The sequence below is a fragment of the Cynocephalus volans genome, chromosome 12 (genome assembly GCF_027409185.1).
Source record: "Cynocephalus volans isolate mCynVol1 chromosome 12, mCynVol1.pri, whole genome shotgun sequence".
Taxonomy (NCBI): domain Eukaryota; kingdom Metazoa; phylum Chordata; class Mammalia; order Dermoptera; family Cynocephalidae; genus Cynocephalus; species Cynocephalus volans.
In genome coordinates, this window is record NC_084471.1 from 21938534 (window position 1) to 21954219 (window position 15686).

Genomic DNA, 15686 nt, shown 5'->3' on the forward strand with positions numbered 1-15686 from the left:
TTGTGATCAGAGGAACATCTATTTCTATTTATGAATGAGGAAACTAAAATCAAAGAAGAGTTAATTTGCCCCATGTAATAATGACATGGATTTCTTCACAATCGAGTACATCAAAATTAAAAGTTCTCTAATATTTTCTACCTTTGAAATGTTCTTTCCAAGACAGTATTTCAAGCATAGATCGTATATTCTTTCCATGACTAAAAACACAAGAAATTATGTGCCAAAGAGCAAAAGTAACATGGTAATAAGCTGCTAACCTATTTTTACATAGTTACTTTGGTAGTAAATATTAGCAACATTTTTTGTTACTCCAACAAGTACTCTACCTGGCTATACTTCCATTGTACACCTGGCTAGGCTAATTATTTTCATATTTTGTTTTTATAAAAAGTACCATAAAATATAATCATAAACAACAATTCTTCCCCTTCTCAACTGCCATTTAGTTTCAGAGCTGTGTAGACTAAGCCAGCTCCACTGTTAAGTAATGAAGCAATGTAATTATAATTTCATTAGTATTTAACCACGTTCTGCAAACTGGCATAAAATATCTCATGATAATTATGAGACCTTGGATTAGATGCTTTCTTAGAATTTTGAATCCCCACATCTGTAAATGAGATTGGATTAGGACTCTTCTATTTCCCAAAACTTTCTAAATTTGTACATTTTATAGCAATTAGTTGACCCATAAGAAATTTCTTTTTTTTTAGTGTCAGACACATTAAATTATTTTAAAGTGTTTATTATTATCAGTTAATCGTTAGTATGTGATTTATATGAACATTACCAGTTATTTACATTCAACTGAAATATTGAGTCAAATTTCACTACTTTTTATCAATTCCTCTTCATTCTAATAAGAGTTTAAGGTATTTTATTTTTATTTAATTTTTTCATTTATTACTAGCATATTCATTCTTACAAATTGTGATATTTCTTTATGCCCTTTACCCAACCTATCACTTCTCAAAACCCCTCCCCTCCCTCACCCCATCTCTAGGATCCTTAGGTTTGTTCTCTCCTTCTGTAAGTTCAACATATTGTTGTGGTCTTTTCTTTCTTTCCTTCATTCCTCCCTTCCTTCCTCCCTCCCTCCCTCCCTCTTTTCCATCCTAGAAGCCAGTTATGAGTGAGAACATGCGGTATTTCTATTTCTTTGTCTGGCTTATTTCACGTAACATAATTTTCTCCAGACTCATCCATGTTGCTGCAAGTGGCGGAATTTCATTCTTCTTTATGTCTGAGTAGTATTCCATTGTGTATATATACTACATTTGCTTTATCCAGTCATCCATTGATGGACACTTAGGTTGGTTACATATTTTGGCTATTGTAAATAGAACTGCAATGGACACAGGAGTGCAGGTATCCCTTTGACATGATGATTTCTATTCCTTTGGATATATACCCAGTAGTGGGCTTACTAGATCATATGGTAGCACTATCTGTAGTTGTTTGTGAAATGTCCATACTGTTTTCCATAATGGCTGCACTAATTTATATCCCACCAACAGTGTAGAAGAGTTCCCTTTTTCCTGCATCCTCTCCAGCATTTGTTATTCTTGGTCTCTTTAATAATGGCCAGTCTAACTGGTGTAAGATGATATCTCAATGTGGTTTTGATTTGCATTTGTATGGCTTCCTTTGAAAAATGTCTATTCATCTCCTTTGCCCATTTTTAACTGGATTATTTGTTTTGATTTTTTTTTTTACTGTGTAGTTGTTTGAGTTTTTTGTATATTTTGGATATTAATCCCTCATCGATGTATACTTTGCAAATATTTTCTCCCATCCCATTGGTTGTCTTTCTGCTCTGTTGTTTCCTTTGCTTTACAGAAGCTTTTTAGTTTGATATGGTCCCATTTCTTTATTTTTTCTTTTGCTGCTTGTGCTTTTAGGGTCTTATTCATAAAGTCTTTGCCCAGTCCTACTAACTGGAGTGTTTCCCCTACGTTTTCCTTTAGTAATTTTACCTCTCACCATATAACAAAATCAGTTCAAAATAGATTAAACACTTAAATATAAAACCTTAATTTCGACCTTACCGTTCTTCAACTTTTTTTTTTCATTTTGGCTTACTTAGTTCTAAGAAAATATCCTAATTATCTTTAAATCAAAATATTAAAATATATCAGTATCCATAGCAGTGAAAAAAATTAAAGAACTTACATGTTACATTTCTGTTTCTACTCAAATCCAAAGAACAGATGTTTTAAAAAAAATCTTGCATTTCAAGATGGTGGTGGCTGCTGCGGTTGGCGCGGAGCAGCTGAGGTGGAAAAGGTGGCCACTGGGCCTCAGGCAGCCGGGAAACTTGTGGACCTTCCTCTCACCATCTCTTAAGGGAGGACCGCTGCTGGTGGCCGGTCGTGGGGGGTGACCGCCACTTTGCCCCCGGCAGGAGAGGCTGCCTCATTTACAGGCAACAGCTTTGAAGTGTGGAGCAGGAAGAGAACTGTTTCTTAGCTGCAAATGCGAGTCTCGAAACAGGGAACACGGCGCCAGGGCTGCTGTGGATGCAGACAGGATCCCGGAGGCCGGGGCCGCGCTGAAGGCGGCCAGCTGCCCTATTCAGGATTCGAGGTTTCAGGCCGGCATTAAAGAAGATTCCTGGGAGCGCCCGAGCCGCGCCGCAACTGAACAGCCCGAGGCGGCAGCGGCCGAGAACGGGGAAGGCAGCAAACCAGAGGCAGAGAGTGAGTGCCCGACCTGGCACAACCCTGTGAGTGACCCCTGGACCAGCCCTGTTTGGGGGGCTGAAGCCCACCCGGCTCCCGCCTGCATCACCAGGCCACTCACTGCCCCGGGGCTGCCTCCATTTTCCCAGGTGCTGGCAGCTCCGCCCGGCTCGTCCGTCGCTGAGCCTTCCCACCTGCTTGGCCTGGCGCGGGGCTTTCCGGAGCCTGCGGGCCGGCCTCCCCTCCCACTCCCTCCGTGGTTCTCTGGCGGGTTGGTGGCGTGGGGCGTCCCCAGCCAGTGTCGAGAGGGCAAGGAAGTACGGGCGGGCCAACTGTCACTCCACCACACCCTGGACTCCGGCCCCCGGTAAACTTCCTGTTACTGGGAGGCAGATACCATTTCTGTGGCCACCAGTTCGGAAAAACGCCTAACCAATTTCTGGTTGGGAATAGTCTGGTAGGAGAGTTCCCAGGTCCGCTTGAACCTGCCGGAGAGCAGGCCGCAGGTGGGAGCTAGATGTAGTCTATGCCGGAGGGAAACAAAGGTGAACAAGTCCCGAGAAAGATCTACACAGTGCTACAAAGGCACCCAGAGCGACCGGTCGTCTGTGCCTACCAGAAACCTGGTAGACTTCCTGGGCGAGGCGGTGCCGAGCAGGGTCTTGAAGGCCCAGTTGATAGACGAGGGTTGCAGAAGACACGCCCCAGCCCAGCCCAGTGCACACAGAGTGGGGAGACGTGCAGCCAGGGAGGCGGAGACTCGACAGAAACCACACACCCTGTGGGGTCGCCACTGCACGATCCAACAGCCTGGGCCAGAGCACACGGAACAGGGAGTCCTGCACAGGAAGTGAAAGCTCAACAGAGAACACACACCCTGTGGTACGTGATCCACCAGCCCAGCAGAGTCCAAGCTGACCAGAAAGGTGGCTCCCTGGAGAAGCCCAAGAACCGAGGCAACCACACACACAAGGCACTAGAGGCCAACTGAGCAGCCACGGAGGGAGCCATACGAAATTGGCAACCACAGCAACATCCTAGTTATTCATTAGTCTCAAACCAGTGGACTGTGAAACCCCCTGCCACAATGAATAAACATCAAAAAAAAGATACCAGAAATACAAAAAATCAAGAAAGTACACCACCAAAAGTTAATAAATCTCAAACTCTAGAACCTATAGAACAAGAAGCCCTTGAAATGACTAACAAGGAATTTCGAGTGATAATTCTAAGGAAAATAAATGAGATACAAGAAAACACACCTAGACATCATGATGAAATGAGGAAAAGTATACAGGATCTGAAAGAGGAAATGTACAAGGAAATCAATGTCCTGAAAAAAAATGTAGCAGAACTTGCTGAACTGAAGAAGTTATTCAGCGAAATAAAAAACACAACGGAGAGTTTAACCAGCAGGCTTGTCGAAGTTGAAGAGAGAACCTCTGAACTTGAAGATGGGCTGTTTGAAATAACACAAGCAGACAAAAAGAAAGAAAAAAGAATCAAGGACATTGAAGAAAATCTGAGAGAGATATCAGACAACCTCAAGCGCTCAAATATCCGAGTCATGGGTATTCCAGAAGGGGAGGAAAATGGAGATTGCATTGAAAACATATTCAACAAAATAGTGGCAGAAAAGTTCCCAGGTATAGGAAAAGTCACAGATCTTCAGATCCAGGAAGCTCAACGATCTCCAAATGTATTCAACCCAAAAAGGCCTTCTCCAAGACATGTTATAGTCAAATTGGCAAAACTCAGAGACAAAGAGAGAATCTTAAAAGCTGCAAGAGAGAAGCGTCAAATCACCTATAAGGGAGCCCCAATCAGGCTAACATCAGACTTTTCATCACAAACCCTAAAAGCTAAAAAGGAATGGGATGATATTTTCAAAATACTAAAAGACAAAGATTGCCAGCCAAGAATACTCTACCCTGCAAGGCTATCCTTCTGAAATGAAGGGCAAATAGTATATTTCTCAGACAAACAAAAACTGCGGGAGTTCACTACCACAAGACCACCCTTACAAGAAATCCTCAAGGGAGTACTGGGTTTGGTTCCTGAAAAATAACTACCACTGCCATAAAAACCCAAGAAATATCAATACCCGCTAGTATAATAAAAATGGCATTCATGAAGAGAAAACAAGCAAACAAAAACGCTATCTACAACCTAAGGAACCAACAAATACAGAAACCAAACAGTAAATCAGAAAGCAAGGAATAAAAGACACCTAAGACAACCAAACAACCAATAAAATGCTAAGAATAAATCAACACCTTTCAATAACAACTCTTAATGTAAAAGGCTTAAATTCCCCAATCAAAAGACACAGACTGGCTGACTGGATCAAAAAGGAGGACCCAACTATATGCTCCCTACAAGAGACCCACCTCACCCATAAAGATTCACACAGACTAAGAGTGAAAGGATGGAAAAAGATTTACCATGCAAACAGAAAAGAAAAACGAGCTGGAGTAGCTATTCTTATATCTGACAAAATAGACTTTAAACTAAAAACCATAAAAACAGACAATGAGGGACACTACTTAATGATAAGAGGACTGATCCATCAAGAAGACATAACAATCATAAATATGTACGCACCCAATGTTGGAGCAGCCAGATTTATAAAACAAACTCTATTAGACCTAAAGAAGGAAATAGACACTAATACCATAATAGCAGGAGACATGAACACCCCACTGTCAATATTAGACAGATCATCTAGGCAAAGAATCAGTAGAGAAACACAAGATCTAAACAATACTCTAGACCAATTGGAATTGGCAGATATCTACACAACATTCCACCCAACAACCTCAGAATATTCATTCTTCTCATCAGCACATGGATCATTCTCCAGGATAGATCACATATTAGGTCACAAATCAAGTCTCAATAAATTCAAAAAAATTGGAATTATCCCATGTAGCTTCTCAGACCACAATGGATTAAAACTAGAAATTAATAACAAACGAAACTCTGGAAACTATACAAACACATGGAAATTAAACAGCATTCTACTTAATGACATATGGGTCCAAGAAGAAATCAAGCAGGAAATCAAAAAATATATTGAAACTAATGAAAACAATGATACATCATACCAAAACCTGTGGGATACTGCAAAGGCAGTATTGAGGGGAAAATTTATTGCATTAAACGCTCACTTCAGAAGAATGGAAAGATGGCAAGTGAACAACCTAACACTTCACCTTAAAGAACTAGAAAAACAAGAACAATCCAAACCTAAAGTGAGCAGACGGAAAGAAATCATTAAGATCAGAGCAGAACTGAATGAAATTGAAAACCAAAAAACAATTCAAAAGATCAACGAATCAAAAAGTTGTTTTTTTGAAAAGATAAATAAAATTGACAAACCATTAGCATGGATAACAAAAAACAGAAGAGAGAAGACTCAAATAACAAAAATTAGAAATGAAAAAGGCGATATTCCGACTGATTCATCTGAAATACAAGGAATCATTCGAGACTACTATAAACAACTATACGCCAACAAATTTGAAAATCTGGGCCGAGCCCGTGGCGCACTTGGTAGGGTGCGGCGCTGGGAGTGCTGCGACGCGGGTTCGGATCCTATATAGGACTGGCCGGTGCACTCACTGGCTGAATGCCGGTCACGAAAAGGACAAAAAAAAAAAAAAAAACAAATTTGAAAATCTGGAGGAAATGGATAAATTTCTGGACACACACAAGCTCCCAAAACTGAACCATGAAGACGTAGAAAATTTGAACAGACAAATAACAATAAAGGAGATTGAAGCTGTTATCAGAAGGCTCCCAACAAAGAAAAGCCCAGGACCAGATGGATTCACAGCAGAATTTTACCAAATATTCAAAGAGGAATTGACACCGATTCTTTACAAACTATTCCAAAAGATTGAAACGGACGCTAACCTCCCAAACTCATTCTATGAAGCAAACATCATCCTGATACCAAAACCAGGAAAAGATATAACCAAAAAAGAAAACTACAGGCCGATATCCTTGATGAATATAGATGCAAAAATCCTCACTAAAATACTAGCAAACAGAATACAGCAACACATACGAAAAATTATTCATCATGATAAAGTGGGATTCATCCCAGGGATGCAAGGTTGGTTCAACATATGCAAATCAATAAATGTGATACACCATATTAATAAACTCAAACACAAGGACCATATGATCATATCTATAGATGCTGAAAAAGCATTTGATAAAGTTCAGCACTCATTCATGACAAAGACCCTCTATAAGTTAGGTATAGAGGGAAAGTATCTCAACATAATTAAAGCCATATATGCCAAACCCACTGCCAATATCATCCTGAATGGGGAAAAGCTGAAAGCTTTTCCTTTAAGAACAGGAACTAGACAAGGATGCCCACTCTCACCACTCCTATTCAACATAGTGTTGGAAGTACTAGCCAGAGCAATCAGAGAAGAGAAGGAAATAAAGGGCATCCAGATTGGAAAAGAGGAAGTCAAACTGTCCCTGTTTGCAGATGACATGTTCCTGTATATCGAACAGCCTAAAACATCTACAAAAAAACTCTTGGAATTGATAAATGATTTCAGCACAGTAGCAGGATACAAAATCAACACACAAAAATCAGTAGCATTTCTATTCTCCAATAGTGAACATGCAGAACGAGAAATCAAGAAAGCCTGCCCATTTACAATAGGCACCAAAAAAATAAAATACTTAGGAATTGAGTTAACCAAGGAGGTGAAAAATCTCTATAATGAGAACTACAATCTACTGCTGAGAGAAATTAGAGAGGATACTAGAAGATGGAAAGATATCTCATGCTCTTGGATTGGAAGAATCAACATAGTGAAAATGTCCATACTACCCAAAGTGATATACAAATTCAATGCAATCCCCATCAAAATTCCAAAGACATTTTTCTCAGAAATGGAAAAAACTATCCAGTCATTTATATGGAACAATAAAAGACCACGCATAGCCAAAGCATTGCTGAGCAAAAAAAATAAAGCTGGAGGCATAACACTACCTGACTTTAAACTATACTACAAAGCTATAATAACCAAAAGAGCATGGTACTGGCATAAAAACAGACACACTGATCAATGGAATTGAATAGAGAACCCAGAAATCAACCCACACACCTACAGCCATCTGATCTTTGACAAAGGCACCAAGCCTATACACTGGGGAAGAGACTACCTCTTCAGCAAATGGTGCTGGGATAACTGGATATCAATATGCAGGAGGATGAAACTAGACCCATACCTCTCAGGATATACCAAAATCAACTCAAGATGGATTGAAGAATTAAATATACACCCTGAAACAATAAAACTTCTTAAAGAAAACATAGGAGAAACACTCCAGGAAGTAGGACTGGGCACAGACTTCATGAATACAACCCCAAAAGCACGGGCAACCAAACGAAAAATAAACAAATGGGATTATATCAAACTAAAACGCTTCTGCACAGCAAGAAACAATTAACAGAGTTAAAATACAACCAATAGAGTGGGAGAGAATATTTGCAAAATATGCATCTGACAAAGGATTAATATCCCAAATATACAAGGAACTGAAACAACTTTACAACAAAAAAACAAGTAACCCAGTTAAAAAATGGGCAAAGGAGCTGAATAGGCATTTCTCAAAGGAAGATATACGAATGGCCAATAGACAGATGAAAAAATGCACAACATCACTCAGTATCCGGGAAATGCAAATCAAAACCACACTGAGATACCATCTAACCCCAGTTAGGATGGCTAAAATCCAAAAGACTCTGAACGATAAATGCTGGCGAGGTTGCAGAGAAAAAGGAACTCTCATACATTGTTGGTGGGACTGCAAAATGGTGCAGCCTCTATGGAAAATGGTATGGAGGTTCCTCAAACAACTGCAGATAGATCTACCATACAACCCAGCTATCCCACTGTTGGGAATATACCCAGAGGAATGGAAAGCATCAAGTCGAAGGTATACCTGTTCCCCAATGTTCATCACATCACTCGTTACAATAGCCAAGAGTTGGAACCAGCCCAAATGTCCATCATCGGATGAGTGGATATGGAAAATGTGGTACATCTACACAATGGAATACTACTCAGCTATAAAAACGAATGAAATACTGCCATTTGCAACAACATGGATGGACCTCGAGAGAATTATATTAAGTGAAACAAGTCAGGCACAGAAAGAGAAATACCACATGTTCTCACTTATTGGTGGGAGCTAAAAATTAATATATAAATTCACACACACACACACACACACACACACACACACACACACACACACACACACAAAACCGGGGAGGGGGGGAAGAAGATATGACAACCACAATTACTTGAAGTTGATACGACAAGCAAACAGAAAGGACATTGTTGGGGGGGGGGGAGAAGGGAGAGAGGTTTTGGTGATGGGGAGCAATAATCAGCCATGATGTATATTGACAAAATAAAATTAAAAAAAAAAAAAATCTTATCCCTTGAAAATTTCTTATATTAATATAACAAAGAGTTGACAGATTTTATTTACTGAAATACTGTATAAAACTCAATGGTGTAATCCACAGGCATTAATTACTAACAACTACTAATAAACAATAGAAAGACAAGACTTATTAATAAACTAAATGTGCTTGGGGCATGTAGACGACACAGATGAAACAAAAAGCTTTGCTAATTGGTACTAAATTTCCAAATGGGAAAATAAAAGGCATAGAAATTAAAGTTCTCTCTTTTGTTTTATCAAGATAAATAATTATTTGATAATTTGAGGATAATTGTAAATTTTAAAAATTAATGAATTCCCAACCATACTACAGTGTCTGGCAAATAGTAGATATTCAATAAAAGTATGTTGAATAAATGAATGCATTAAAACTGAGTTTGTTTTTGAAAAATAAGAACAAGAAAATTTTAAATGCTTGAAGAAACACATTATTGACTCCTTACAGGCACAAATACTTCATAAGAAAACTTTGTTCAAACTAAATGAAAACATAAAGAACATAAATGTTCTCCTCCTCTCAATCTACAATTCATTATATTCTGCCATTATGTCCTCAGACAGGAACAAATTATAAATTAGAGTCTCTCAAGATTCAGTTTAAGATATAAGAAATGTAAATGAGAAAGCCATGCCTTCTTTATTTTCTCCTTCATTGATGGAACAGATATTTATTCAACACTTAACAATAGCAACTGCTTATTCCTTTCCTTCTTTTAGGTCCAGTGGGTTAAATAAGCCAGAAACAGATTGGTCAAGATAGCATAAAAGGACACTTATTGTATGTCAACTGTCATAATTCATTTTCAATTTAATTCCTGTTGTACCACGTACAATGTATATTTACAACATCCAGCTCAGCTTTTATACATTTATTTCTTCTAAGAATCAAAAAAAAAGTTTATCATTTTCATGGCAGCATATTAAACTGTACCTTAATTTTCTTCTCTTGCATTGACTTATGGATGCGTTCTCTTAGGGGTTTTATCAATGAATTATTTGCTTGCGTGGGAGATCTAGGTAAAACACAAAAAAAGACTTATTGCAAAAACTTATCGCTGTGGTTTGAATGTCTGTGTCCCTCCAAAATTCACATAGAAACTTAATCCCTAATGCAATAGTATTAAGAGGTAAGGCCACTAGGAAGTGATTAGGTCATGAGGACTCTGCCTTTATGAATGGAATTAGTGTCCTGATAAAAAGACTTAAGGAAGGCTATTTGGCCCTTTCTGCCCTTCTACTTTTTCTGCCATGTGAAGACACAGCAAAAAGGTGCCATCTATGAGGAACAGGCTTTTACCAGATACTGAATGTGCTGGCATCTTGATCTTGGACTTCTAGCCTCTAGAACAATGAGAAATAAATTTCTGTTATTGACAGATTACCCAGTCTGAGGTATTTTGTTAGTGGCCCAAATGGACTAAGATAATTATAAACCAAAGTTGACTTTTTTTTTTTTTTTTTTTGTCTTTTTTGTGACTGGCACTCATCCAGTGAGTGCACCCATCCAGTGAGTGCACCGGCCATTCCTATATAGGATCCGAACCCGCAGCAGGAGCGTAGCTGCGCTCCAAGCGCCGCACTCTCCCAAGTGCGCCACGGGCTCGGCCCATAAACCAAAGTGACTTTTAAACTTGTTACCTCCCCTTACCCAAAAGCACAGTAAGAGGTTAAAAGACAACCAAAAGTGCCTTTTTATAAAAGACAATAAAAGTGTCAGTATTTCTATTTTAAGAGTCTTAAATATTAATAATTTGCTTAATTATTTCAGTAACTAAATATTTCTTGTGCTTCTAGCATTTGTAAAGAACTATACGAGATACTGTAAAGAATAAAAAATTGATTCATTCATTGGTCCTGGATTCAAGCATCCTGAAGTCTAAGTAAGGGAAATAATACAGGACTTCAAAAGAGAAAAGCAGAAATAAAAGGGCTAAAGAAGGCACAATGGAGGAGACCCTGGAGTTTTGGTGTCAGACTAACCTGTATTCCTCAAAAAACGAATCTCTTTTTGGCTTAATGGAGCCAGAGTCAGAACTCCTTTGACTCAAAAGACCATTACATAAGGGGGGGAAAAGAAAACTATCCTAAGAAAGAATAGTTGGCATAGTTGACAACCTTACATTGACTTAATTTCACATATCACATTGTCCTTAATTTCATCAAATCAGTGCAGATCATTAAAAATTAACTTTACCATGGACTGGCACTTGTCTGCACAATGACAACTGGAAATGCTAATGTAGAATCCAAAATGTAAACAATGGGAATGTGTTTGGCCACAACACATGAATAAATACAGAAAGATTCCTTTTCAAAATGGACGTGGGAATTAATTTTGTTTAAAAAATTCTATGAACAGAAAATAACTTTCTCTAAGAAAATGGTAGAATTCAATCTGAGAGAAAATTAAAATCATTTATATCTACCTAAAAGCAATCTTTGTTAAACAGCAATATGGTAAAATGGAGAAAAAAGAAAGATTCATTTTCCTTATACTATTTTCTGTGATTCCAGCAAGAGTAGAAGTAAATCACTGATAACAGAAATTTTCACTGTTAAGAAAACGTGTGGGCATTCTGAGTTAGAATGTGGAAGAATTATATTATGCCCATGTATAAAAGAATGTCATGGAAATCTACTAAGAAAGATGAGATTTAAAGTAATTAGATGACAACACTGAGTAACAGACCATTGTAAAGTTTCTCTTTAAAGAGAAAAGAAAGGATAGTGAGGCACAGGAGACAGTACACAAAGAAACCGTGAATGGATATGAAAAATTTTAAACTAAAACCAGATTTCTAGACAGTCGCTCCAGTTGAATACAGAAAAAGTCACACAGAAGGATGATTTTGTGAAAATTCTCTACAATGCATTAAATACAGTTTTAAATGGTTGTTCTAAAATTTTTAATGTTTCTAAAAGTGAATGTTCATTTAATTAAAAATATCACCAACCCACTCAATGACCAACCAATTCTTATTAAAACTGGAGAGTATCTGCTATAGACTGAATAGCAACCTCCCCAAAATATATATGCTGAAGGCTTAATGCCCAAATGTGACTATATTGAGAGTTAGGTCTTTCAGGAGATAATTAAAATTAAATGAGGTCATAAGGGTAGGGTCCTAATCTGCTAGGATTGGCGGCCTTATAAGAGAAAGAGAGATCTCTCTCTCTCCCCATGTGCACACACCAAGGAAAGGCCATGTGAGCACATAGTACGAAGGCAGTCCTCTGCAACCCAAGGGGACAGCTCTCACCAGAACCTGAAGGTTCTGGACCAAACAGAAAATAAATTTCTCGTGTTTAAAGTATCTATTCTATGGTTGTTTTTTTTTTAATGGCAGCCTGAGTAGGCTAAGGCTGTATCAATGTTTGAACATAATATCAGCACTAATTTATTAAATATTTTTCTTCATAATGTGAGGAAGAACAAGTAAATGTTAATCCCAATGTAAGTCTGGTGTATATATTCTCTCCTCTTCTCAGGCAGAATAGCAGTCCTTGGAACATAGCCTCAGACTTTGGCGAAAGACACCATTAGTTCTGTTTGGCAAATTACTTAATATCTCTCTCAAGTCTCGAACTCTTTACTTATAAAGTGGGGATACAATTAAAAGGAGTTGTGAAGGCTCAGATAATTTAAGTGAAAACATATAGCAAAGTTCTGAACACACAGCAAAATGAATAATAATTTCAACGCAAAAAATAAGAACAAAAAACATCAAATCCAAAAACTCCCACTAAATGTTTTCACTTAAATTATCTCACAAAATATATATTTTTTTATATATAACCTCTTTGTATTCAAATGTTCTCTCTTTAACTAACTTTTATTTTCTTCATTCTTTTCTGTGGTTTCCAAGTTCCCTACTATAAACATTTATTTCTTTTATAATCATTGAGGTGTTTTTTTCAAAAATTCTCTAGAGTTAACATTTATATACATGTAACTTTCACATTACTTACCTAAAAAGTGTAAGAATAGAAGTTCCATTATAATGAATTGAGTTATCATCATATAAAAGCTCTGCTTTGTTTTTGGTAGGAGCACTGGCTGCTGCTTCATCCAAAAGAACTAGTAAAGTTTTCACAGTATCTCTGCCACAGTATACAGTGCCATGGTTTATGGCATGAGATTTTGGCTAGAACAAAAAATAATTTTAAGTAAATTTAATCATCATCCTGGCTGGGTAAATTGGACACACTTTCCCATTTCATGGGCCACTGCTTTCCTTCCTCTATTGTTGAAGTAACAAAAAAATCAGCTATTAGAAGTGGCTGTAAGGCACGTGAACATTTCTCCCTTAAGCCATACTATAATCAATCTCATCAATTTTCCGATGCACAAAAATAGTATCATCAAAGGAAGACATTAGGTTCTGGTCAAAATATCATTAGGCTTTGAGTCAGAAAAATTTACCCATTTAGGATGGGATTTTGATGACCTGAATATCCCAAAGACAGTTGTAAAGATCTAATCGAATGCAAAACTGAAAAACTAGTTGACATCCACTTATTCAATAATCACTAAGTATATACTATGTCCCCAGTGCGATGTTTGAAGACAAAGCTACAAAGGTGAAAACAATTGCCTTCAAAGAACCCACAATCTCCTTGATAAGATAAATAAGTATCCAAATAACTGCATTACAGAATGTTAATGTTTACACATGGAACAAAGGAAGCACACTTAAGAGAGTGATCAATGTACCCTCAAGGATGGCTTCATGGACAAGGAGATGCACAGAGCTAGGAGAAAGTATGGCACTTTCATGGACCAGGTAGCAAGACACGGCTGAGGAACAGGTAAAAGGGAGGAAGTTATATGAGATAAGCCTGGCGAAGCTTTGTGTGTCATGCAAATAGTTACAAGTCAGTCTGTTACAGAGGTAAAATCTCTTACTTTATTAAGCAAAGAAGTAAAAAGATCCTGCTTAGATTTTAGAAAAATTGATGGCAATATGTAAAATACATTCTAGGTAAAGAGTGTTATCAACTCTGGAGACAGGGCCACAAATTAAGAGACTGTAACAGACTACCTTAGAAAGAAAAGGGTCTAAACTAAGATAGTAGCAGTAAAGATAAAGAAAGCATATTAAAGAGCAAGAGCTGGAATAACTTAGTGACTAGATAGAAGAATAAAATAAAATATGTAATAACATAATATTATATATAGATACCTGTAAGCATAAATTCTGAAGACATGTCTGGCTGGGTTTGATACCAGCTTACCAGCTGTGTGTCCTGTATAACTCTGGGGAAGTTGCTTAATTTCTCTTTGCTTAAGTTAAACTTACCTGCAAAATAAGGGCAATGATAGTACCTAACTCAAAGGGTTGGTGAACACTGTGCTAGATATCAAAGCTGCCTTTTCAGGGATATCTGTTGTAGCTGTGCCAGTTTCCTCAGCTTTCATCAAAATGGTGTTGGCTTCCTTTCTCTACTTGGCAGATTCAGGCTATCAAGTGAACTGTAATGTCTAGCTTCACTAGAACTGTAACAAATTGCCTATCACAATCTGGTGCCTACCACATATTTTTCATTAGTACCAAAGAATTCCATATTATTTAACACTAACTTCATTAAGTATTATTTGATTGTATTTTTCAAAAATTTCTGATTTGCCTGAAAACATAAAATTAAGGACCAGGTTGTTTGCACCATTATTTCTTCTGCCAGGAAATGGGAGAAACTGGTGCTCTTAATTATCTGAAACTAAGACAGCTCCTGATTTATACTTATAGTAATAACCTGGTTATTATTTGAGCCAAGCTAGTCACAGGAAGTGTTAACACACATGAAATACATGGCGTAACATCTCAGAATCTCCCCATCCCCTGTCTTCACAGTAAATCTAAGAACATGTATTTTTATAGAAAAATAACTAAAAACAGTCCATGAGGGTTGTGAATGAATAAATAGATAAATAATAACAATTAAGCAAAAGTTCATCTTCCATTATCACACCTGATGAAATGGGGCTTTTGTTAATTAAATAAACTGCAATAAACGAACTATAATACTCCAAAATTCTGTTCCAGAGCTAAAAACATAGTAGTCAATTTCTCCTATAGTACAGAGGCTAGAAAATTTTATATTTGATAATCTATGTAAAAAAAAAAAATCAAGAAAGAGGTAAATGTTATGGAAACAAATGGTTAAAAGATTGCTAGGTATGGGGAAAATTGGGTTGCAGTATACTAGGAATGAAGGTAGAAAATAAGAGATTATAGAAATCTATAAAAGAAAATTACTGAATGGAAACAATTTCTAACAGGACTGTTGCTGTCCTATAGAGTACTCAGTATTGGGGTCAGAACCCTAGAAACCAGGCTTCTATTTTATTTCTGAGTAAAGAAAATAATTGTTTTATAAAAATAATTATTGAAAAATATCACAGAACACCTTAATATACATCAAGACTTACAAGTTTTTAGAGCTAAAAGGGATACTAGTGATTATCCAGGGCCTTACTTTAATAAATACAGT

The 15686-nt window shown here is 37.4% G+C and overlaps 1 protein-coding gene across 1 annotated transcript in view; it reads right to left on the bottom strand.

Annotated features, from left to right (window-relative positions):
- The window catches only part of PARPBP (PARP1 binding protein), an 86583-nt gene that overhangs the window by 19306 nt on the left and 51591 nt on the right, over nt 1-15686 (bottom strand). The window contains exons 8-9 of the mRNA XM_063074702.1: nt 13164-13339; nt 10126-10207 (exon numbers count right to left, since the gene is read on the bottom strand). Of these exons, the coding sequence (XP_062930772.1) occupies nt 10126-10207; nt 13164-13339 (258 nt within the window). The remainder of the gene's footprint in view (nt 1-10125; nt 10208-13163; nt 13340-15686) is intronic.